Consider the following 25,484-nt stretch of genomic DNA (forward strand, 5'->3'; position numbering starts at 1 on the left):
TATCATTTTATAATAAATATATTTTGTTAAAAAATAATCTTACAATATGAGCAAGAGTAACACAATAATTACACACCCAAACTTGTCACTGATTCAGGATAAAATTATAACTCATTAAAAATAAGTTGTTATTTTTAATAGAGTTGGTTGTAGATAGATATTAATTTGAATTAATAGATGAAAGATATTTTTATAAAATATAAAAGTTTGGTATACATTTTAAATTTTTAAAAATCCTCAAATACTAAAATTTGGCCCAAATTCTAGTTTTTTCTAGAACTTGGGATGTTTGTCAAATATATTTGTCAAATAATAGCAAGTTATATGGCCAAACACTAGTTTTCAAGTTTTTTCCAAATATATTTGTGGCCAAACGACACCGAAGAAGAAAAAAAATAATTTTCTACATTTTTATTAATTAAACTGATTTTAAAAGAAAGACAACAAGAATAAGATTCTTTAAAAATAATATTTTTATTAGAAATAAAACTTATTTAAAAAAATATTTATTCAAAAAAAGATATTTTTAATTTATTTAATAATAATATGAGCATTTTTGAATTAAACTATTAATATAAACAGACATTTTTATTCATAAGCGTAATTTAAGAGCATTTTTATTCTTTTCCGTAAAATTTATGCAAAAGCTATTGGCTTCGCCGAACACCTGTGTAATAAGGTAGCATATGTACGCCGAATGCTAGATAATTTTGACATTTAAGAGAGAGAGAAATATGATGATCTTGTCTTTCCTTTTCCTTGTTATCTTCGTATCCTTCTTCATCAAGTTCCTCACTGCTGATGGTAACTATTCCATATGGATGCATCTTGAATTTTGAATCTGAAATTGATATGAACAGACCACTGAAGTTTCAAAATTTTATTATCAGGGGATTTCACATTATTGTCAAAAGGGAAAGTGAAACGCCAAGAAATTGAGGATAAGGTTACCCATTTTTTCGCTTAAGTTTTTGTGTTTCTGAATTCTGATTATTAAGAAATTCGTAAATAGCAAGGTTTGGAGTACTACTCTCTTAATGTGTCTACTTCACTTCCCAATTTTATACATATTTATTTATTATTATTACCTTAATTTTGAGTGCAGGTTATTTGGATTACCGGAGCTAGTCGTGGAATAGGTATTTGTTTTTTTTTTCAGTTATGGTGATCTTAAAGAAATTTATTTATATGAAACTAGTGCTTTCTACGTACATGACAGTTGAACTTGTTATCTTTTATACTATGAATCTATGATCATTGGTCTATTAAACTGTCATAAGTTTGTCATCTCCCTATTGCTGCTAAAATATTTCCTGTACTGAGATAAAGAACTTCTTATCTTTGGTTTTACTTGTTGTTATTGTCATTCTCATTCGTTGGTACCTTTTGAATATTGGTGAAAAGGGGAAATTCTTGCCAAACAACTTGCAAGTTTAGGAGCAAAACTCATTATATCTGCTCGAAATGAATCTGAGCTACAGCATGTCAAGCAACAACTTACAGGTAAGGCTTTCTAAGTAATGCAGGATAAGCTCTCTTTATTTCTTACTTCGCTGCTTACTATCCTGCTTTATACTTTGGCATTATTGTATCTGTTAAAATCAGGAAAATATGCACCAAGAGATGTGATGATTTTACCATTGGACTTGACATCTGGGGAGGAAAGTCTGAGAGTGGCCGTAGAGAAAGCTGAATCATTTTTTGGTGCAGCTGGAGTGGATTATATGATTCACAATGCAGCCTATGAGCGTCCAGTAAGTCCACAATTTTTTTGATAAAGAAGGCCACAATTAATTGAACTTCCATTATTGGCCAAATTATTCTCTTGCATATAACTCAGGTTCTAATCAATTATAGTAGTTTGTTTTTGTTTTCATTTGGATTCATTATATTCACGGTGACAATATTCCTTTTGGGCTATGATAGAAGGGCTTGCTGTGAACAAACTCGTCTTATGGAGTTTTCGTAACCCGGGTATTTCAACATTAAATTAACAGATCATTAGGAACCCTATTAACATAGATGATTGAATTCTTTTGCTAGTCCTATAAAAAGCATAGAACATGAGGGTGTTTTGAAGAATTGGACACTTCAATATTTTCTGGAGATGGTTTGGCCAACTATGTCCTATTTTTATTTCAATCTAGAGAAACTGAGAACTTCTTTTATGGCGCTTGACAATAGAGTTGTGCAACAAAATCTCATTCTTCACTTCTTAAAAAAATATTTTGGTGTTCTTGCCAATCTTTATGTTTAACTTTTGTGCCTCCTATTTAGTTGGGCATGAAACAAAATGATACCACGTTAGTTCTTATATAATTTTACCAGAGTAATGTAGGAAGAAAACAATAAAAGCATTCACACTTAAAGTTTCTTAAATAAGAGAAAACTTTAAATTTGTGGAATTGTTTGAAGGTTGAGGGTTGACACTTGCTGAGGATGTCAAATGAAAACTTCAATTATTGTGGCTTGCTTTAATGTAACCTAGTAGTTTATAACTTTGTTCCCCTTGTAAAAACAAATGGTGCTAAATCCTCTATAGTTATCACTGGAGTACATGCAGGTGGGTGGGGAGAGGAGCGAGAGAAATCACTATAAAGGACAATTTAAAATTTGCAACTTTATCTTTGTAGCTTGCAGAACTTTAACATCTGGGTTTTCACTGAGTTTCTCTTTGAATCAATTCGAGATGATTGTTAATGTTATGAAGATGTAGTTAGATAATCTAATTCTCTTTATTGCAGAAATCTACAGCACTGGATGTGACAGAAGAAACTCTCAAGGTATCATGTCTTCATAGACCACGTTGTACAGATTAGGTCCATATCCATGCCTAGCCTATAAAGTTCCACCCTAGTCAGTTCATGGGTTCTTTTCTTAATCGTTTCAATCAGAGCTAGCAGACTCTCAATTCAGTAGTACACACCCACAACCACAAATATTTCGTTTTACAAAAGATGATGTGTTTGTCAACTGCAATATTATGTTCAAATGAATAATACCGTTAGTTATTATTGAGTTCCATAAAGAAAAATATTCAAGTTCTTAACTCAATATTATACAGAAGAGCCAAATCTGATAGTTAAATTAATGGATTATTGTTCCATTTTTATACGCAAAGGCTAGATCTGTTTTATATTAAAAAATTCTTCAATTAGATAATCCAAAGGTTATGAATAACCATCTGTATGTCCACTATGTCTTCTTTGGTAGTCCAACCATTGTTGCCTTGGAATAATACCTACAGTGTAGATCTGAAACGATCACGGTACCATCCACATTTGGATCTTCTTGTTACAAAATAGATCTTACCAAATTGTATAGTTCATTCAAGTTTTTCCATGTTCAAATTACAAATTTGACAGTGTTGTATAATAGCAAGTTAAGAACATGACTAATAATCTTTACTTCCCCATGGCTCTGATACAAAGAACCCTGAAGCGAACCCCCTATAATAATAAGGGTGAAATACGGGGAAGAAGGATAGGAAGCAAAAGAACAATACTTACAATAGCAAACTCAGTGAAATCCTACTATGTAGGGTCTGGGAGGATATAGTATACGCAGACCTTACTACTACCTCGTGGAGATAGAGAAGTTGTTTTTGAAAGACCCTCGGCTCAAGTGCATCAAACCCAAATAAATATGTAAGAATGTAAATGCAAATGTAATAAATAATTGGGCGGCAGAGCCGATCATGCGTTAGATAATGCAATTATTTAATTAAAAGTAGGTGGCGGTGCCAACCACAAGTAATAAAGACAATGAAAAAGACAGATTAGAAAAATGATGAAAAACACAAGTTAAAATTGAATATTGATATAAATATCAAATGAAATTTGAAATTATAAAGAGGGAGCAAACTCTAACCGTGTCTTCTTGAGAGAGAGAGAGATTCTTGAAAGAATATGGTGTCTTTTACAAATGGAGAGGGAGGTTATTTATAGCCAAAAATTGCTACAGTTGAGCTACAGTGAAGCTATAGTAGTGCTACGGTATCAACCTCAATAATTTCAGCCCATGCTTGCTAATGTCACGCATGACATCTGCTTTGATGATGCTTAGGTGATGGCATTATGATGTCAATTTGGCTAAAAATTAACGTAATGACTGTTTTCTTCATCTTCGGGCTCAGATATTTCTCACGCCTACGATTCATTGTTGGGGAGCTCAACTATGATATGTTGAAGAATTTTTTCCATTTGTTGGATGAAATCTCCTTTCTTATTTGAGTTGGCTAGCTAGTTATGCAGTTGCAATTGATTTTTGTTGTAGAAATGAAATTTGGGCGCCGTTTGTTGGGGTCAGATGTTTTGGATTGCGTAGGAATCATTTTTTCACTTCTGGCACATATGCCTTAGAAATTTGCCTTCTACAAATCAGAAAGACAAAGGACTCCCATGGTTAGCCCTCCAGGGCCATTGTAAATGGTTCAAGAATTGGAACCCATCAGAGGATTATGTGTCGAAAGTAAAAATGGTTCCTACGCAATTTAGGACATTTGACCCCACCAGATGGCGCCCAATTTCATTTCTACCACTATTATCAATTGCAGTTGTGCAACTAACCAACTCAAATAACAAAGGAGATTTTCATCCAACAAATGGAAAAAATTCTTCAACAAATCAGAGCTGAGCTCCCTAGCAATCAATTACAGGCATCGAAAAAATCAGAGTCCGAAGATGAAGTAGACAATCCTTGCATCAATTTTCAGCTATATTGACATCATCAAAGTTGATGTCATGCATGACATTAGCAAGCATGAGCTGAAATTATTGAAGGTGATACTGTAGCACTTTTATTGTAGCAATTTTTGGCAATAAATAGCCTCTGATAAACACTCAACTGTGTCCTATTTTTAGGCATAGATGGTCGTATGCAAAACATACCCAACTTCTGACGTCGGAGTCGAACCATAAGGATTGGCGGATGGGATCACTCTCGAATTGATTTCTCATCCCAAAACGAACTAGCACTTTGCACTCTCAACAATTGTATATATAATGGGGTTTTTAGGAAACAACTAGAAATTATCAATATCAAGTATCGAGACCAAGGAATCAACACGAATAAGTTCTACCAAGATTGAAAATGACTAGGGATGTGTGCATTATTGTGAGAATTATAGGAGAAAAATATTATTGAATTGTGTATTTACATTATTACATAGAGATCCTATTTATAGACACTATAATACAATTCTTTCCCAAGTAGGATACTAAATATTGTTCCTCTTCTAAGTAGGATTGTGTACACCTATTCCTATTCTAATACTCCCCCTCAAGCCAGTGCATACAAATCATATGTACCTTCCTTTTTACAAATGTAATTAATACGAGCACCGCGAGGGACTTGGTGAAGATATCTGCAAGTTGATCACTTGACTTTATAAATTTTGTAACAATATCTCCTTAGAGTATCTTTTCTCTGACAAAGTGGCAATCAATCTCAATGTGCTTTTTCCTCTTGTGAAACACTGGGTTTGATGCTATATGAAGGGTCGTGTGATTATCACATACAAGTTCCATATGATCGGTTTCTCCAAATTTTAGTTCTCTCAGCAACTGTTTGATCCAAACTAACTCACAAGTTGCTACAACCATTCGACGATATTTTGCTTCTGCACTAGATCGAGCAATCATACTCTGTTTCTTACTTTTACACGACACCAAATTACATCCTACTAAAACACAATATCCGGATGTAGAACGTCTATCAGAGGGTGATCCAGCCAATCAACGTCTGTATATCCGGTGATACGGGCATGTCCTTGATTTTCGAAGAGTACTCCTTTATCGGGAGCTGACTTTATATATCGCATAATACGAATAACTGCATCCCAATGACTATCACAGGGGGAAGTCATAAACTGACTAACAATACTAACAGGAAAAGAGATGTCAGGTCTAGTCACTGTGAGATAATTCAACTTTCCAACTAACCGTCTATACTTTTCAGGATTACTGAGTGGCTCCCTTTGTCCTAGAAGGAGTTTAACATCCAAATCCATAGGAGTGTCAATGGATCTATATCCCATCATTGCTGTCTCCTCAAGAATGTCTCAAGCATACTTTCGTTGAGAAATAACAATACTTGATCTAGACTGTGCAATCTATATACCTAGAAAATACTTCAATCTGTCGAGGTCAGGTCTTTAGTCTGGAAGTGTTGAAAGAGATGTTGCTTTAAATTAGTGATACTATCTTGATCATTGCCGGTGATAACGATATCATCAACGTAAACAACCAAACAAATATACAGATTTGGTGTAGAATGCCGATAAAACACTGAGTGATCATCTTAACTACGAGTCATGCCAAACTCTTGAATGACTATGCTGAACTTCCCAAACGAGGCTCGAGGAGACTGTTTAAGACCATAGAGTGACCTACACAATCGACATACAAGGCTATTAGACTCCTCGTAAGCAACAAAACCTGGTGGTTGCTCCATATAGACTTCTTCCTCAAGATCACCATGCAGAAAAACATTCTTAGTAAGCGTTTGCGCCCAAGTAGTTTTTGGGAAAAACTTGAAAAATTCTTGGGAACTAGTGTTTATCCATATAATTTGCTATTACTTGGCAAATATATTTGGCAAAAATCTCAAGTTCCCAAGTTCTAGAAAAAACTAGAACTTGGGAAGTTTTGAAATTTTTAAAATTACCTCAAACTTTTATATTTTATAAAATACTCATTATTTATTAATTTCAACTAAATATTTATCTATCAACTTACTCCTTTGCTTCGTCTTTTCGGTCATCTGATCTAGAAATGAAAGCTTGCCGGGAAGAGATTGTTCGTACAATGTGGAAAGATTTTATAAAAGAAGAGATTGTTGTTACCTCCCCAAAAAAGAATAGTTTGAGTGACAAGATTGAAAAAAATAATAATTTATTTTTACTTCGATTAATGTATTGTTCTTACCCATATTGTTATTTTGTTGTTGTTGATTGTTATCAATTATGTTATAAGGTTTTTTTAACGGAACATGTTTATTATAAAATGGTAATACAAATTTATGGGTATTTAAAATAATTTTTAGAACTTACAGGTACAAAATAATATTTTTTAACACTTCACCAAAACTTGGAAAAATTTGTGGCTAAACGCATGGTGAAACTTCACCAGAACATCACCCAAGAATAACTTGCCAAGAATATTTGGGAACTTGGCGCCAAAGGACACCTTAATGTCCAACTAATGAAGAGTCCATTGACAAACGACAACCATAGATAGAAAAAGGTGGACAGATGCTATTTTAGCCACGGGAGAAAAATTATCACTATAATCTAGCCCAAATATTTAAGTGTACCCTTTGGCAACAAGGCGAGCCTTCAGTCGATCAACCTTACCGTCTGAGCCAATTTTGACTGCATAAACCGAACGACAACCAACAGTAGATTGTATATTTACATTATTACACAAAGACCCTATTTATAGACTCTATAATACAATTCTTTCCCAAGTAGGATACTGAATATTATTCCTATTCCTATTCTAAGTAGGATTGTGTAGACCTATTCCTATTCTAACAATTACGATGGGGTTTCGACACAATAGGTAAAGATTAATCACAACCAAATTGATTGATAGATGGATAGTGTTTGGTCTAGGCTATATTTGATATTCTCTCGAACTATCAAACGTATGTCCCTTGGATTTTCTCGAATTCCAAGACCCTTACTAATAAAACACTAAATATTGCTTGAGCGGATAGACTATCCCTAGCTCATAACCTTAAATGGAAATTAGTTAGCTTTTCCTATGTCAAGCTCAAATCCAAAGACTAGTTTCACCAAGTCCTCACCATTGAAATCTTGCCCAAATCTATTTTTCTTTCTCAAGCCAAAATAGTGTTAGAGAGCTCAACCGATGTTTGCAACCACTGATTTTCAGATTAAAACTTCAAGACAACAATTGATCCATGTATAACAATCAATTTTAGAACTAGTTAATCAATACCCATTGGGTTTATACCCGCATCTTGCACACACACCCATGGGAAGAAGATAATAGTACATAATTATACAAATCCCTATTCTATCTTTAGAACCTTTCAAAGGAAGCACTTTATCCTCCAAGTATGTTTCTGCCCTTTAGTTTCCGCTCCTTGACTTGACTGGACTGGCGGAATGCCGATCCAAGATTGTTCAGAGCCAATTGTGACGCCGCTTCAGCCTCTAGTTTCTTCAGTAGCACCTGCACTTGGGTTGGCGGATGCCGATCAGGAATTGTATAGTGCCAATGAATCGCCGGTGCTTAGGCAGTTGTCCTCCTGTCAAGACGGCGTTTAGCCGACGACACGCCGATTGGCTCCTGCGGAGCGCTAGTTTCTTCCCCGGTGTGTTTCAGTGATTTTAATTTCCAAATCCTTCAAACTTGATTTTTCCAAGGAATGCCTACACACTAGAGAACTAGGGTCTAAAATCTCCTTAATTAGCATTAAAGCATAGCAATAATTCATGAATTTGAGTCTAATGAATTGGTAGAATACACCACGGTCATAAAAAAAACCCAACTCATTACTCATCAGCCTCCCTCTCCATTTGTAAAAGACACCTTGTTCTAACAAGAAGTGCGCGCTCTCTCTCTCAGACAAGAAGACTTTGTCAGAGTTTACTCCCTCTTTGTAATTTCAAAGTTTGTTTGATATTTATGTCAAAGTCAATTTTTTAACTTGTGTTTTTCATTACTTTTCTAATCTGTCTTTTTCATTGTCTTTATTACTTATGGTTGGCACCTTCTCCTGACTTGATTCATAACTGATGTTCTTTTGAATCTTGCAACAACTCCTCCTTTTGTTTTGATCAAGAAAGAGAATTGTTAACGGCCCTGGTAGGAATAATGCCTAGCTTTTGATATACTGACATATTCGTGTTAGAAAAGAACTGTTAACTTGTGATGTCTCATCACTGAAAGATGTAAATATCGTTTGTTTTCTTGTTATCCCTATAGAGGGTAAAAAGGGCAGCCCGCTGCTCAAAACCCTATAGAGGGTATGAGTAATTTTAAGGAGTCTTTTATTTCAGAAGAGGGAGCTAACATTTCTCATGCACATTAAGGAAATATGGGTACAACGGCTTGGTTAAAGAAATGGAAGGAAGAGGTGAAACGACCGGAGATCTCAAGAATTGCTGAATTTTATAAGGTGTTGGATCAGTTCAAGGGTTTGAGCCAGAGGTTGACAGGATATGGTGTGAGGGGCCTAGCAAAGGAATATTTACAGTCAATTCTGCATATGGGATCCTTGTGGTCAGGCCCTTCCCCGGACCCCGCGCATAGCGGGAGCTTTAGTGCACCGGACTACCCTTTCTGCATATGGGATCCTGATTAATCACCCAATCAGTCAAGAGTTGTGGCCATGGAAGCACATGTGGGAAGTTAGAATTCCATATAAAATGGAATGCTTTATGTGGTTGGTAGTGAAACAGGCATGCTTAACAGATGAAAATTTAAATAAGAGAGATACAATTATCTTCAAGATGCTATGTTTGTGGTAAGGAAGCTGATACTGTCATCTATATTGCATTGTGGGGTGACTTCTCAAATATGGAACATCTTTCTATGCATGACAGGTATCAAATGGACAATGCCAAAAAGCTCTTTGGAGTCTTAGGTGGACAATGCCAAAAACATCTTTCTATGTTGTTGAAATGTATTTGGTGGACTGTTTGGAGGAAAAGAAATTTGAGATGCTTTGGAGGCATGGGTAATCAAGTTCCGACGATCAATCTGAACTCCCTTTTGTTATTTCATTTTTGGTGCAAAGAAGAACCCCTAGTAGAAACTGTAGCTATCCTAGAAATTTTAGAAGCTTCATAAATATGGTTTAGGTTTGGTAACGATAGCTTTTTTGGTTTTAGCTTCACATATGTACATATGGTTTTGGCACTGTGTTTGTGCACTGATATATAGATTTTGTTACCATTCTCAAAAAAAGAAGGGAAGAGGTGAAACGTGGAGACTTAGAGGGAGCTTGATTACAGAATTTTACCATTACTGCAAAAACAGGAGGATGGAGGGAAAAAAGAATTCAAGCAACGCGAAGGAAATAATAAATATCACTTGAATTTCATTTGGTCTCAAATTTACATCATATGGGCTATGTAGGTTTTCTAGGTGTCTAGCTTGTAAGAGATGTCAGTTTGTGTATTATTAGCTTGGCATAAAAAAGTTCTTTTAGATGCAGGCCCTTCCTGGTGTAATATATTGGAGTAACATCTACTAAAAAAGGGGAAGCTGTTTTTTTTTCTTTGTTTCCCGGTGGAGACATTTGTCATCTAAATCATGAGCATGCTTTTATGGTTTTGCTATCTATCTCTACAGAGGAATTGTCAGAAAATGTATTTGGTGGACTGTTTGGAGGGAAAGAAATTTGAGATGCTTTGGAGGCATGGGTAATCAAGTTCCGAGGATCAATATGAACTCCCTTTTGTTATTTCATTTTTGGTGCAAAGAAGAACCCCTAGTAGAAACTGTAGCTGTCCTAGAAATTTTAGAAGCTTCATAAATATGGTTTAGGTTTGGTAACGATAGCTTTTTTGGTTTTAGCTTCACATATGTACATATGGTTTGGCACTGTGTTTGTGCACTGATATATAGATTTTGTTACCATTCTCAAAAAAAGAAGGGAAGAGGTGAAACTTGGAGACTTAGAGGGAGCTTGATTACAGAGTTTTACAATTACTGCAAAAACAGGAGGATGGAGGGAAAAAAGAATTCAAGCAACGCGAAGGAAATAATAAATATCACTTGAATTTCATTTGGTCTCAAATTTACATCATATGGGCTATGTAGGTTTTCTAGGTGTCTAGCTTGTAAGAGATGTCAGTTTGTGTATAATTAGCTTGGCATAAAAAAGTTCTTTTAGATGCAGGCCCTTCCTGGTGTAATATATTGGAGTAACATCTATTAAAAAAGGGGAAGCTGTTTTTTTTTTTTCTTTTTCTCCCGGTGGAGACATTTGTCATCTAAATCATGATCATGCTTTTATGGTTTTGCTATCTATCTCTACAGAGGAATTGTCAGAAAATGTATTTGGTGGACTGTTTGGAGGGAAAGAAATTCGAGATGCTTTGAAGGCATGGGTAATCAAGTTCCGAGGATCAATATGAACTCCCTTTTGTTATTTCATTTTTGGTGCAAAGAAGAACCCCTAGTAGAAACTGTAGCTATCCTAGAAATTTTAGAAGCTTCATAAATATGGTTTAGGTTTGGTAACGATAGCTTTTTTGGTTTTAGCTTCACATATGTACATATGGTTTGGCACTGTGTTTGTGCACTGATATATAGATTTTGTTACCATTCTCAAAAAAAGAAGGGAAGAGGTGAAACTTGGAGACTTAGAGGGAGCTTGATTACAGAGTTTTACAATTACTGCAAAAACAGGAGGATGGAGGGAAAAAAGAATTCAAGCAACGCGAAGGAAATAATAAAATATCACTTGAATTTCATTTGGTCTCTAATTTACATCATATGGGCTATGTAGGTTTTCTAGGTGTCTAGCTTGTAAGAGATGTCAGTTTGTGTATAATTAGCTTGGCATAAAAAAGTTCTTTTAGATGCAGGCCCTTCCTGGTGTAATATATTGGAGTAACATCTATTAAAAAAGGGGAAGCTGTTTTTTTTTCTTTTTTTCCCGGTGGAGACATTTGTCATCTAAATCATGAGCATGCTTTTATGGTTTTGCTATCTATCTCTACAGAGGAATTGTCAGAAAAAGAGTCCTGAGGTTCTTAGGACTCTTCATTAGTTTCTTTGAACTGGCTGGCATTGGTTCAGTTTATTTATGTTTGTACTATTCTTATATTAGTGTTTCTGTGCTGAATTGCCTCTGTTCTGTGCATATCCATCCACCCTTGGAGACCTGATAATATACGACATTCGATTATGAATTTATGTTTCTATTGTGTTGCTTCAAATACTTATATCATATCTGATCTGTTAGTAGGCAACATTAAATGTGAATGTCGTGGGCCCCATATCGATGACGCGGATGCTTGTGCCTTACATGCTTAAGCGGGGAAGGGGTCATCTTGTTGTGGTAAGTAGAATTATCAGAGGTGTGGCTAAGTTTGGTGACTACAGTTATCTTGATGCCATAACCTGATAGCAAAACTTGTTCCGGACAAAAATCTACTAAATTATCAATTAAGAAAATAAAACTTTCCAATCTCATACAAAATGCTGGCTGGTGATTTACCAAGGTTGTCGCAGTATAATCTACTAATGTTATCTTAATTTAGTAAAATTTTGAGGATCACATTCCTTTCTGGTTCTTCTCCTATACAATTCTGATTTTCAGAGTTGACATCTTTCCTTTCTATGCAAATTTTTTATGGCTAGACAGGCAGGTGAAACTCAAGTACATCCGTACTCTAAAAGGAATATACTTAACACAACAATTCTCTGGGAAAACTGTATTTATCATGTTGTTATGTGAATCAGGTTTTTGCTTTTAGTATGCCCTCGGCAGGACTATGGAAAGTTTGTCCACTTTGTAATTGTTCTGTTCCATTATTAATAAGTGCAAGAAATTTATTTCTCTGTACTTTATATACCCCTGGATGAGGGGAGGGTAGAAAAAAATCATTTGATTTATTTTTATATCCAGATGAGCAGTGCAGCTGGAAAGACTCCTGCACCAGGTCAGGCGGTATACTCAGCTTCTAAATTTGCAGTAAATGGGTATTTCCACACCTTGCGTTCTGAGGTATGCATCATTTTTATTTTTGATAAGGTAAACAATTTTATCAACAATTGGGGAAAACCCCCCATATACAAGCTGCATAGCCAAAAAGAGAACCTACATCAAAACATGATTCTCAAAAAGAGAGACCCAATCTTCTATACAAACTGGGGTCTCATGGGAACACCAAGACCAAACTAGAAACAAAAGACTATTTTGCAACTTTACAATATCTTGTTCAACCCCTTCAAACGCTCTCCTATTCCTCTCTCCCCAAATAACCCACAACAGTGCTAGCGGGGCAACCTTCCAAGCCCTAGGACTCCTTTTTCCCGTCCTATAACACCAGCTATGCAAAGCCTCCTTCACTGTTCTCAGCATCACCCATTGCACGCCAAACCGATTAGGAACCACTCTCCACAGACGAGTAGCCACTTGACAATGCAACAAGAGGTTATCCACATCTTCACTCAAACTTTTGCACAGGAAGCACCAACTAACATAGTTGATCTTCTTCTTTGTCAGGTTTTCCGCTGTCAATATCACACCCCTTGCTGCCAACCACGCAAAGAAACACAACTTCCTGGGAACCCTGGGTACTTAAATAGCACAATGAGGGAAAATACATTCAACTCTCGTTAATAACCTCTCATGATACGATTTAACAGTGATAAACCATCTCTACTCTCTCGCCATCTCCATACATCTGATCTGTCAATAAGCAGATCCTGCCCATACAATAACTCAACCAAATTAGAGCCCGTTTGGATTGGCTTTAAGTTGGTCAAAACCAACTTAAAGCCCCTTTTCAGCTTTTGGACGTGTTTGTCTAATGCTAACTTTAAGCCAGAAAGTTCTTAAAGTCAGTCAAAAATGAAAATTAGGATTCCTAACTTTTTTTTTCCGAAGTGCTTAAAGTCATTTTCTTTGACCATGAAAATTACTTTTATATCCCTAATATTTTAACTAAATTCCCAAACTACCCTTTTTATTCTTTTAACCCTAAAATTCACATAATTTTCCTCATTTAAGCACTTTTATCCAAACACTCAACTGCTTATTTATAAAAATAACTTTCAGCACTTTAAAGTTCTAAAAGCACTTCATACATAAAAGTTACTTTTTTAAGCCCATCCAAACGGGCTCTTAGTAAAATTCTTCCAACTCCTAGTCCTGTATATTCCTCCTGAACCTCAGATCCCAATGAACTTCTCCCTCGTGAGACCTCTTAACTTGACGAACTGTCATTTCTCTTTGGCAAAACACTCGATATATGTTGGGGAAAACTTCCCTCAGCTCATTCTCCCCACACCACTTGTGTGTCCAGAAACTAACCCTTCTACCATCCCCAACTCTGAAAGAAGTATGTCTACCAAAGTCTTCCCACCCCTTCATAATACTCCTCCATACACTACACCCATAAGGTATTGTGATATTTTTAGTCCTTCCTCTTTTGCTTGATTTCTGGCGCTGGAACAGTAGGTGTTTGGCTCGTCTTCTCTTTCAAAGGGATCCGCCTGTTCGAAATTGTATTCCCGGTTGAGTTACTTGCAATCTGGACTTTCTCTGAGTAGTGAACCGGCTCAATCTGCTCCTCCAAACCGGTTCGCTAATCCAAGGGTAATTCTGTCGTTTCACCTTCTTAGAGTTTTTCTTCCTTTCCACAATTCAAAACTCCCGTTGCCTCCTTCTCCATGATTGGCCTCCCTTCCAAGGCTTCTGGTGGAAGATGACCACCCTTAACAGCCACCTTGCCCCTCCCACCCCCTATTCTTCCTCCCTTCTCAGCATTACTGTCGTTTCCCTCCGTCTTTGAAGGCACCCTCATTGGAGTGAATTCAATGTATAACCATATCCTAAAACCCATTCACCAAAACAGAAACAGGCATTTCCCCCCCTTTTCTCATCAAAATTCTCACTCTAGACATATCATGAAGGCTGCAATTAACATTGACAAAGCCCCCTCAAAGATCCCAACTTTCTTGAAAAGATCAACATTCAACACATCAAAGATGGACTGGGAGACCCACCAGATCCACTGTCACGGTGAGCAGCGTTGCGTGAATCGACACACCCTTCCTGGTACCTCCACTCTCTAGCTTCATAAAATTCCATTGAATCATCTTCTTCCATCATGAAGTATCTTGATAGCCTGATCCTCATTCCCAAAGCGAAACATAACTTGGGTATCACTCAGCTGTGTGATTTTCAAACCATTTGTTACTCCCCACTCTGCAGCAGCCCAATTCCTGATTGCCTACGGTGAACCTACCCATTTTGAAAAGGATCCAACCAAGCAAGATTTTAGAAAAATATTTCTCCTCTGAATATGTTCCTCTGACAGCGATAACATGGGTTCTCTTGTTGATTCCTTGTGGCATCTTCCTCTGAGATCTAAAGCTGTCCAGTCCAAGGCTTCCTTGAAAGACATATGCTCCTACTTACCAGATTCTAGAGAGAAGTAGGAGCTTCTCTCTCTAGACGTTCTCTCTCTTCAAAGTATGCAACAGATTAAAGGCCAAAATCATCATAGATCATCTGACGATGCCTTTCTAAGATCTATTTGGATAATGGCTGAATTTGTTAGTAGGATCCAGATGCTTATAATGCCACAATTGTATGCTTTTAATGGTGAACCAATGTGGCAGTCTAAGAATGAGGAATATTGTGTGTTTGGAAAAAGATAAACATAAAAAATAATACTTTCTCCATGGCCTAATTATTTGTTTTTGGTCTATAATTACATTCCGTGACCTAGTTTTCTTCACCAAGTCCAAAGGAACTGAGTTTGAAAAGACGGATTAAGAAACATGCTGTGTCTACAGACGCATTACTTCAGCTCAGTATGTGGAGCACAAAAGTTGCATCCTTTTGCATCTATGCACCCTTGTGGGTACTCAAGCTACTTAAAGATGACTGCTGTCCTCGTCTCACTAATAGTTATTGTGGCCAGCAAATGCTCTTTAGAGAAAAGAGGAAGGATGTTACCATGCTATGTATTCTCCATGTATAAACATTTCTTCAAGCTTTTGAGGATAATATCTTTCTTGGATTGCCGAAGGTTTCAAAATGTTGGTGACCCCATCATTCTGCTTACTGAATAAGAACTTCACAAAAGAATGTCTCTCTTTCAGTTTCAAAAAAAAAAGAATGTGTCTCTCTTTAGAGTTTAGTTTCTGCCTCTCTGGTTTATGTTTCATTGTAATTTTTTTTTTGAGGATCATGTCATTACCCTCTCTGCTGGAGATTCTTCTTTCTAACCTCTTTGCCTGCAGCGTAAATGAAGATTTTTTTTTCCTTTGAACTTCTGTTGTCAACATCTTTAATCAAAGATAAGTGTCTGAATTGAGTGGTGTAAATATCTGTGATGCAAGTCCTTGTAGATCTTGCGCACTTTCCAATCCCTAGAGCTTTTATTTAGCCTCGTTTATCTGAAAGGCAAAAGTTCCTTCAAATATTATTTTTTATGTGGCAATTAATTTTGGTAGATTCATTGTTAATCATCTAGGACAACGCGGAAGGCTAACTAGGTTTCTTCTCATTGGTGCAGTCCTGTGTGAGTAAACATCATTTATTGTTGACACGCTGATCTGTTACTAATGGCAAGACACAAGACGATTTCTAGATCAAAAAGCCGTATGAGCTCCCACTTGCTAACATTCCTAACATGCTTTGCAGACTGACAGATAGGAGGGCGAGAGCCTCTCAGGAAGTGTTCCATTTACAGTTTGATGGTTTATATAATTGGGATGAAACTCTAGAGCCTTTGAAGACTTCTTGTTTCTATATCTTATCTTAGGATAGAGTTGTTTTAGGATGACTTCATGGTATGAAGCAGAACTCAGTAGTGCTGTCAATATGGGCCGACCCAGCCCATTCGGACTAGCCCATACAAGTTTTGAACTTTACGGGTTAGGCCGGGCTGGCCCATTATTTTGGCGGTCCGAAAAACAGTCATCCCAACCCACAACTACGGGGGCTACGGGTCGCGCTGGGCCAATCTACTTTTTTATAAGAATATATTTTTTATAATTTAAATTCTAATTTTAAAATGTTAACTTAAATATCGACAAGACAATATTACATGGTGTTTACTACTTACTAACCATGTCTCAAATTCATAAATAATATAATTTTAATAATACTTATTCTGTTTGATTTCAAGTAAAGATTTGGTTGCATGACTTCAATCTGAAATCGTTATCATTTTACGTAAATATTTTGAAAACAACCGTACAAGAAAATATTTTTAATGTTTGAGTTTTTGAACTTTGTAATATTTATATGCATGGTTTAAGACTTTAAGTTTGGACTCTTGTTATTTTTAGTATTTTATTTTATTTTATGCTTCAATTATTTTTTATTTGGCCCACAGGCCAGCCCAACCCATATTGCTCAAGCCCTACAGGCTAGCAGACTTATCCAGGTCGGGCTAAAAAGTCTTATTCTTTCTAAAAATCTTAGCCCAGCCCTATCAAATCACGGGTTGGGCCGGGCTGGCCCAACGGGCCTAGCCCTTGTTGATGGCTCCAAGCAGAAAGGATCTTTTACGGAGTTCCATTTTCTGTTATGGCTGTAGATTTGACATCTTTACTGGGCGTTCGGCCACGTATGTTTCTTGTAGCTGAGGAGATTCTCCTTTGTTGAATATACTTTATTCTAGTTGTGACATCTTTTCTTCTTCAAACAATAAATGTGAAGTGGAAAGTTATTTTACTAGTTGCTTATTTCATGAAGTGGGTGGGGGTGGGGCATAGTAATTCAATCTCTTGCCATCATTAACTTGAAGTTGAGGTGAAGATTATTTTGGCATATTTTGGTTACAGAATTTATTTGCCTAGCAATAAATCCAGTAAATAAGCTGGCAAAGCTTTTTTCTCTGGGATCTGTTATATTAATTTAGCATAGTTTAGTCATCTGAAAGAGTCGCAGGAAGAAATAATTATGAGATCTATCTGAACAGCTTGTTTGACAGTTGACAAAAGTCGGATCTCATTATATCTGGCAGACACTATTGATCTACGAGCAGGTTCAATTTTTCAAGGATTCAAGGGCTGTTGTGTCTCATCACCACCAATCAATGAAATTATTCAAGTATGAAAGTTTCATATATACATAACAGAAAATGTCCTCTTAAGCTGGTAGCTGAATTTGGTCCAGTATGGTGTTTGATTCCAACATCCATAATATTATCATTATTATTCTAGCTTCCTCTGTACTCCTCATAAATGATCAAGAGCCTTGTTATTATCATCTTATTGCATTTATTTATCTTAGCATTCATCTAATTCTTTTCCCTTTGCAGCTCTGTCGTAAAGGAATCAAGGTCACTGTAGTTTGCCCAGGTCCTGTAGAAACTCCTAATCCAAGAACTGGTTCAACCGAGGTGATTATCTTTCTCTTTATTCTGATTAGATGTTTTTTTCTGCTGAATGTCTAAATAATAGTCTGAGCAGGGCTCGTATTCCATCTTTGGGAACTTACCCGACACTTACTGTCTGATGAGGGAACCCTGTGTTTAGCTGATTGATAAATAATCTAAGTTGTCTGAATTACCCGGAAGGGCCAGCATAATTAACATAACTGAAGTTCCAGGGCCAACATAATTAACATAACTAAGTTGTGTAAAAAAATGCTAAAGTTGATCATCTGAAGAGAAAGAAATGCCAGAGGATAGAAGTAGCACAATACAGAAGATCAAGCTCAACTGAGTTCGGCTATTTCGGTGTACAAAGACCTTTTCTGATGATACAGAGACAATCCTAGAAAATTTTGATTAATGTTAGGGTTGTATTTGCTTCAATTTTTTATTACTTCCTTGACCATTTTCTTTTGTAAAGGGTTTTTTCAGTAGTTACCTAAGTACTGGTTTATAATACAAAGTTGTTACCTGTTCAAAAAAATAAATAAATGCTAAAGTTGTACTATGAAACAAACTAACACCCAGTAGGAGAAGTCATGAGCCTCTTAAGAATACTGACTACATAATGTCTTCGGGCATACTCTGGAATACCTATATTTCTAACATAACATGATAAAGTATGACTTCCCTCCTAAGAAGAGGGTGGAGGTAAGCTGAACTAGAGTCTGAACATCGCATCTGGAACATGGTCTGCGTTATCTGCATCTAGGAAAATGGAAGCAGGGGCCACTCGGGCTAAGTATCACAGACAGGATACCCAGTAAGTCTGATAGACTACCTCCTAGAAAAGCGGAGCTAGACTTTCTTGGGTAAGAACATAACAAACAAGGTAACATGTTGTCACGACCGGATCTCCCAAGCCATGATTGCGCTTACCATAACCCCTCGGTAGGTAAACCAAACCCGTAACCCGAAATTGCAAGTAATCGGTATAAGGGGGAAATACTAAACAGAACTAAGAGAAATAGAATAAATGTTGAAAAAAGGAGAAATTAGATAAAATATATACAAAATACAAAATACTGAATCTCTCCCAAAACCTGGAAGTCACTAGTACAAAGCTGCTATCAAAATAAACCGAGTACAAGTCCCAAAAATGGACCAAAAATATATATACAACATTGGCTAGTCTCAAAAGTACAAGAAGACTCCAAGCTGAAGGAGACAGAAATAATCTCAAAACGACATGTGCTCACCCTGGTCTTCGAATCTGGCTGCAACAGGCTCGATCTATCAATGACGGTAGCTGGTACTCAGACCTGCATCACTAAAATAGATGCAGAGTGTAGTATGAGTACAAGATATAAGGTACCCAGTAGGCATCATAGGCCGATTGAGCAAGGAAGGTGAAAGCAATATGAAAAAAAGGAATAAACTCAACAGAAGCCATAATATAATGTCTAAGGTAAGGAAAAGTATCAGTAATAAAGATAGGATAAAATAAGCGAAGGGATCTACACTAAGTACACCCAACTAGGATCCTGTAAGCCCCGTCGGGACACACGTGCGCAATTTAAAGTAAAATCCGAGCGAACCCCTATAAGCCCGCCGAGCACACAGAATGACTAACGCTAAAGAGGGTAGGAGCTAGGGTTGTCCAACACTCCTAGGGACTGAGGCCGGGACTGTAATCCTGGATACTCGTCTAGTTTGACAGTGTGGTAGAGGCAGGGCCTGGAGCCCCGATACTCACCATAAATGGCTAACTTAATAGAGGCAGGGCCTGCACCCTGAAGCTCTTTTATAAATAATGAATCAGTAGAGGCAGGGTCTATACCCCGATGCTCTATGTAAGTAGTGAGTCCGTAGAGGCAGGGCCTGTACCCCGATGCTCCGCGCAAGTATCTAATCCAGATGCTAATTCAACTTCTTTTTTCTAGAAGATGCCTAGTAAATCACCCAAAGCTCTCTTTCCTCAGCAAGTCCAGGCCTCAAATATATTCAGTATAACGTCCGTAGGTCTCCTTCCATAAATAATCAACTCATCATATGCACTTAAGCTTCAACCGAAACCGAAACAAGCCGAACACAAGGTTTAGGAACACCAACGAATCTCGAAAGTCGCAAACTTACGAAATTATGGATAAGGTTGTTTATGAGAGCACAATTACTGTCTAACTAAGGCCCAACTATCAAACTCTAGTCTGCTACGCCATTCTATAGGGATCTAAGCCCATCGGAGCGACGCTGGAGAATCTAAAACAAGTTTCCACTAACTTACACTAAGGCCAACATACATCGTAGTACCAATAATATGAGATAGAAACCGGTAACAAAACCACCAAATAACAACAAGGATCACATGGTTTCTATACCCGAAATAGGACCTAAGAGTGTCCTCTTAAGAAGGAATACCCAACTTCTGGGGTCAGCTTCGATCACGAGGAGAGAAGAGCGGACATAATTTCTACCCCAAGGTATATAAATAAGCTATCCAACCCCAACATTCCAACAATTTCAACATGTTTCACACAATTCAGCTCAATATAAAGAAAGGAAAGTCGTAGACGACCTATAGGCAGATCGCGCGTGCTCCTAATTACTTTGTCGGAGCTTTTTCTTTTCGAACGACCTCTAAATGATGCCACGCTGTCAAAAACAGAATCACAACGTCATGACGGTCGTTTAGATACTAAAATCGCAATTTTTAAAAACGGACCAATTTCGGGGTCGAAAATGGAAAATGTGGGACCCGCATTTGGAATTTAAGAATGGCCCCAAATACCGGTCCAAAACAACACCCCAAGCTTATATCCCAAAGTGGCACACAATTCGGTGCCCAAAAGCACCTCAAAAGCAACGCACAAGAAAAACCCAAATTTAGCTAAAAAAATTAACTATGGCAGCAACGATTTCCGAGAAAATACCAGGTACAAAGTCTCTATAGCTAAAACCAAGCACACCCTGACGTTCCTCATGGATCCCACAATTTAGCTTAAAATATTGCTGAAAACGGACCCAATATGCTCAAGATATCAAATCTTAAAATTCACCAAAAATCTAATCTGAAAATGGCGTAGGACAGCGGCTTAAGACGGAAAAATTACCAAAACAAAGCCTCAACAACTGAAACCAATTGCACCACAACGATCCTCACAAAAATCCCCGCAATTTTGACTTCTGAATCGCAGAAAACAGACCTAAAATGATTAAGAAACAATTTTCCAAAGTTCACTACAATTCCATTGTGAAAATAAGAAGAGTCAGTAGCTAAAGTTGCGAATTTACCTCACACGAAACTTTTAATCAAGATTCCGAGCTCACCAATGGATTCCCCATGAAATTTCCTTGAACTTAGGCCTTTGAATCACCAATTGAGTCTAGAATGAGTGAGAAATCGCCTTTTGAAAACATATGCAATGGCTGATGAGCACCAGATATTAGCTTTTTAGCTGATATTCTACAAGTTCAAAAATTCCGACGGGGTGTTCGCGATTCATCCAGAACCCTGTACGCGCAAATAGACTGTTGCCCTACCAAATTCGACGTTCCGGATTCAATGTCGTAGTCAAAATTTCCATACAAGGTCGTTATGACTGAATGTGGGTCCCACTCCCAATGCCATTTTTACCCAAATTCCATTGAGGGGCTCGAAATGAGTCCGAAAGCCTCGGGAGTCGAATGAAAGGTCTTTCTAGACCAAATTCGTCATTTCGGAGCTAACCGCACTGTTAAAATTTTCATCCGAAAGCGTTTTCCAAGAATGTTGACCAAAGTCAATTGCTGGCCAGTTTTCAAAGCTAAAATGCTAAAAATGGTTTAAACTCGCATTGAAAACCCTGGGACTCGAGTCAACCTCGCTTTCAGCCTAATTTGGCTATTCTAGAACTTATGGAACTGTTAGAAATCCATTTCAAGGTTGTTTTCCCGCACTTTAACTTGAAAATCACATTTCAAGTTATAAAGGTCTTCCAACACGAAAACCTTCACAAAATGCAAACGAACGACCAGACAACTGAGCTACCAGCGCCAATATGACCTAGGGTCGCTATAGGAATGCTCTAAATGACGAAATGGAAGTAGTATTAGGAAAATGACCTGGAGGGTCATTACACATGTTTCACAAGAAAAGATGAAAATCATATAAAGAATGAAAACTGAGGTTTTTTTATAGAAATGATTTTTCTGAGTTAAATGGAACTTTCACACTGTGGCTTTGCTTATATGAGATCTAGCAACACACCCTGGAAGTGTGCCAACACTTCTAAATTCCAATAAACATGTAATTGTGGTCCTGTGTATGTGTCACGACCCGACCTAGGACCTAGTCGTAACACGACGATCGAAACCCCGAAGGGCTCCAACCAAACCTCTTGTACATATCATAAGCATACATAAGGTAAAATATAAAAGCAGAAACATCATAAGAGAGTCTAAATCATGAATAGATATCTAAAAATGTCTTATGACAACATAGACTCAAACATATGTCCAACTAGGTGCTCACCCTCAACATACAACGCAAACAAACGTCTTTTGAAAAGGAAATAGTAACAAACTTGAAACTAGTCTCTGGTCAATGAGGACTCACCACAACACCTTCGGATAGGAACGCCTACTAATTATGTGGGTGATTAGGATCTTCAACCTAAACCCCTACATTATGAGGGCGTGACATGCAACGTAAATCATGGAATGCAAAGGTCAAGTAAAACACATGATAAGGTTGAATACGTAAAGTCATGAGAAAATCATAATTGACCAAAGCATTTAAAAACATAAATTCAAAATCATAACATACTTAAAAGATCATACATATGTGGGATAGGAACCATAACCGACAATAAGACCATGCGAGCTATAACATGGAATCCGATGACACACACATCGAGAAGGAGGAGGCTACTTTGCCAAGGTAAACTCCTACATGCCTAAGTGGATCCACTTAGCAGTCGCGTGAACCGGCTACTCACCCCTAGTTCTTAGACTCGGGTATTCACCTCCAAGCCTTGATATTTCGGGTACTCACCTCGTAGAGATTTGGGTATTCGCCTCTAATCCCTTTGTACCTACGGTGACACGTAGTTATGCGACAAGAGACTTTATATAAGGACCCCTTAATTTGAGCCCCCACCTCAAGTCCACATTCGGTGCTAAGTCAAATCCCACGGAATACATACATAACATAGAAATCCTATTGACGTATATCATAGTCATGATCATAGGTTTGAAATCATAGAGTAGCTCATTTTCATAACATACTTGTAATGTGAGAATTTGCCCTTTCATCATTACAATCATATTTGCATAATTCATATTGTTAGTCCTTAGGTCGCCTTACTTCATAACTTGCATGAAAAACTATAATTTGAAACATACTTATAATTCATGATCATAATGGAAATACATAGTCATAATTCATACTTTGAAAATTCATGACCATAGCTTGAACTTGAAATTAGGGTATGACATGAATACATAATCAATTGACTTGAAAATCATGAAATTTACTTGAAGATATGCATGATCATAAACTTTATATCAGTTCATACATAATTCATATAGATAATATCCTTTAGAAGTATAAATCAAAATACTCATGATTTACATCATGAATCCTAGAAATCAAAATAGAAGAATTTATGGAAAAACTCTTCAATTTAATTCAATAACTATCAATTTATATCAAAATAGACTCATGATCATATTTTAAATCAAAATTCATGCAATTGGAATAGAGATCACAAACCCATAAAATATCATACTTTAATTTGATAGAAAACCTTGAGAAATTGATTGGGCTTCATGGATGAAAGGATCCATGAATCAATACCCACATACCTTGAGTGAGAACACCAATTAATTTGGAAGAACTTGAGAATTTTGATGGAGAAATTGAGTGAATTTTCTTGAAGTCTTCAATGGAAACCCTTGAGAGCCTTTTTGTAGAGAGAGAAATATTTGATAGATGAATTGTAGAAGAATGAATAGAATTAGAGGTTTAGGTTAATTTATATAGTTGAATTAGATCCTAAAAACGTCTCGGTTCATTAACTAATAATTTGGAAAGAGTCTAAAACGCCCTTAAAAAAAAACTAAATTCGGCCAGGAAACCTTTCCAGGTCCGCAATGCGGTCCCATTGCGACCAGCTCGGCCGGAACAGCTTCCCAGGTCCGCGACGCGGTCCTGTCGCGGACCACACTGTTTTGTAGGTTCTTCGAAAATTCTTCTTCCGATCTACGGGTTCTAAAAATCCACCGAGACCATTTTCCCGTAGGTTTTGACCTCCTGATCAATATTCCGAACTCGGATTTTCCAAAAAGATTAAGGATAATGCGTTACATGAGCGGTCTATTTCCAAGGCATTCTTAAGGTATTTTGTGGGCATTTTTTTTGAGGGATGTTACAGTATGTGAGATCTGAAAACAGGCATGAGGAGTGTCAACTATCTCCTCAGCAAACAATTGCCCTATGAGCGTGGGTAAGCTAATCCTGACCCTTGTGGTATCACACAAGGGGAGGTCGGCTAGCTCTCTTGTCTGAATGTAATCACATTAATGCACTGAGCTGAGAAGTGTCACATACACACACATGTGAGAAGTATCACATACACAATAAAGGGGAATGCTTCATATATACATAGGGTTAAGATGCTTCACAGATATATACAGGTAAGATGCTTCACATATGCACACAGGTGAGATGTAGTTGACACTCATGGCCCATGTTGTGTTTGTATGTAGTGATTTACAACCTTTCAGGTATCTAGCCATTTGTATCCTATCTTGTTCTTAAATTGTTTTAGTCGTAGCCAATCTTTTTCTGTAATATCCTGTTGTGGAAGCACAAGTCACATAAGGCACATATGGCACATAAGAGGGGCTCGTCGCTTAGTCGTCTATTTAAGGCCTAAGGTCAATTTAAGACAAGGCACAATATACATCACCTTTCACATAATAGACGGCGTTCATGAATTCAAACATGCTTATAAAGTGATGCATCTACATCGCTTTTATTCTGTGTCCTTCAAACTATGGATGACCATTAAGACAAGGCACAATATACATCACCTTTCACATAATAGATGACCTTATACTTGGCTTATTTATGATCGTAAACGATACCTTAAGCTCTACGACTTACTTCGCCATAACATATAGCATGAAAGGATAGGTCAATGAAGACTATGCTTAAGAAGAGTATATGACACTTAATGGCATCACACATGGAGGGTTTATCGTCTTCGTACTTAAAGCTCAGTTGAGAAGAGGGGTCATAATGATTTACTTCTTGGACGGACTCCATTTCAACACTTATGATAACAAACGTTTGAACTAAGAGGAACTTTTTAACAATCTACTATACATGGAACCTCCCAAGTCCTAACAATAGGAACGATAACGATTGAAAGAAGTACTTGAACATGAAGCA

General features: G+C 37.1%; 1 protein-coding gene across 5 annotated transcripts in view; it reads left to right on the forward strand.

The window, feature by feature from the left end:
- Positions 1 to 642: 642 nt before the first annotated feature.
- LOC129903551 (uncharacterized) overlaps positions 643 to 25,484 on the forward strand; it is a 36,251-nt gene continuing 11,409 nt past the window's right edge. For 2 of the 5 annotated variants that reach the window (XM_055979112.1, XM_055979108.1), the window contains exons 1-9: positions 646 to 804; positions 891 to 946; positions 1,106 to 1,139; positions 1,405 to 1,503; positions 1,606 to 1,754; positions 2,745 to 2,783; positions 11,953 to 12,045; positions 12,616 to 12,714; positions 17,996 to 18,076. In XM_055979112.1, coding sequence (XP_055835087.1) covers positions 735 to 804; positions 891 to 946; positions 1,106 to 1,139; positions 1,405 to 1,503; positions 1,606 to 1,754; positions 2,745 to 2,783; positions 11,953 to 12,045; positions 12,616 to 12,714; positions 17,996 to 18,076 — 720 coding nt within the window. In that variant the 5' untranslated portion in view covers positions 646 to 734. Of the gene's footprint in view, positions 805 to 890; positions 947 to 1,105; positions 1,140 to 1,404; positions 1,504 to 1,605; positions 1,755 to 2,744; positions 2,784 to 11,952; positions 12,046 to 12,615; positions 12,715 to 17,995; positions 18,077 to 25,484 lie in introns of all 5 variants that reach the window. The other 3 variants (XM_055979116.1, XM_055979104.1, XM_055979121.1) reach the window with 3 other exon arrangements.

Source organism: Solanum dulcamara, chromosome 1, assembly GCF_947179165.1.
Source record: "Solanum dulcamara chromosome 1, daSolDulc1.2, whole genome shotgun sequence".
NCBI lineage: Eukaryota > Viridiplantae > Streptophyta > Magnoliopsida > Solanales > Solanaceae > Solanum > Solanum dulcamara.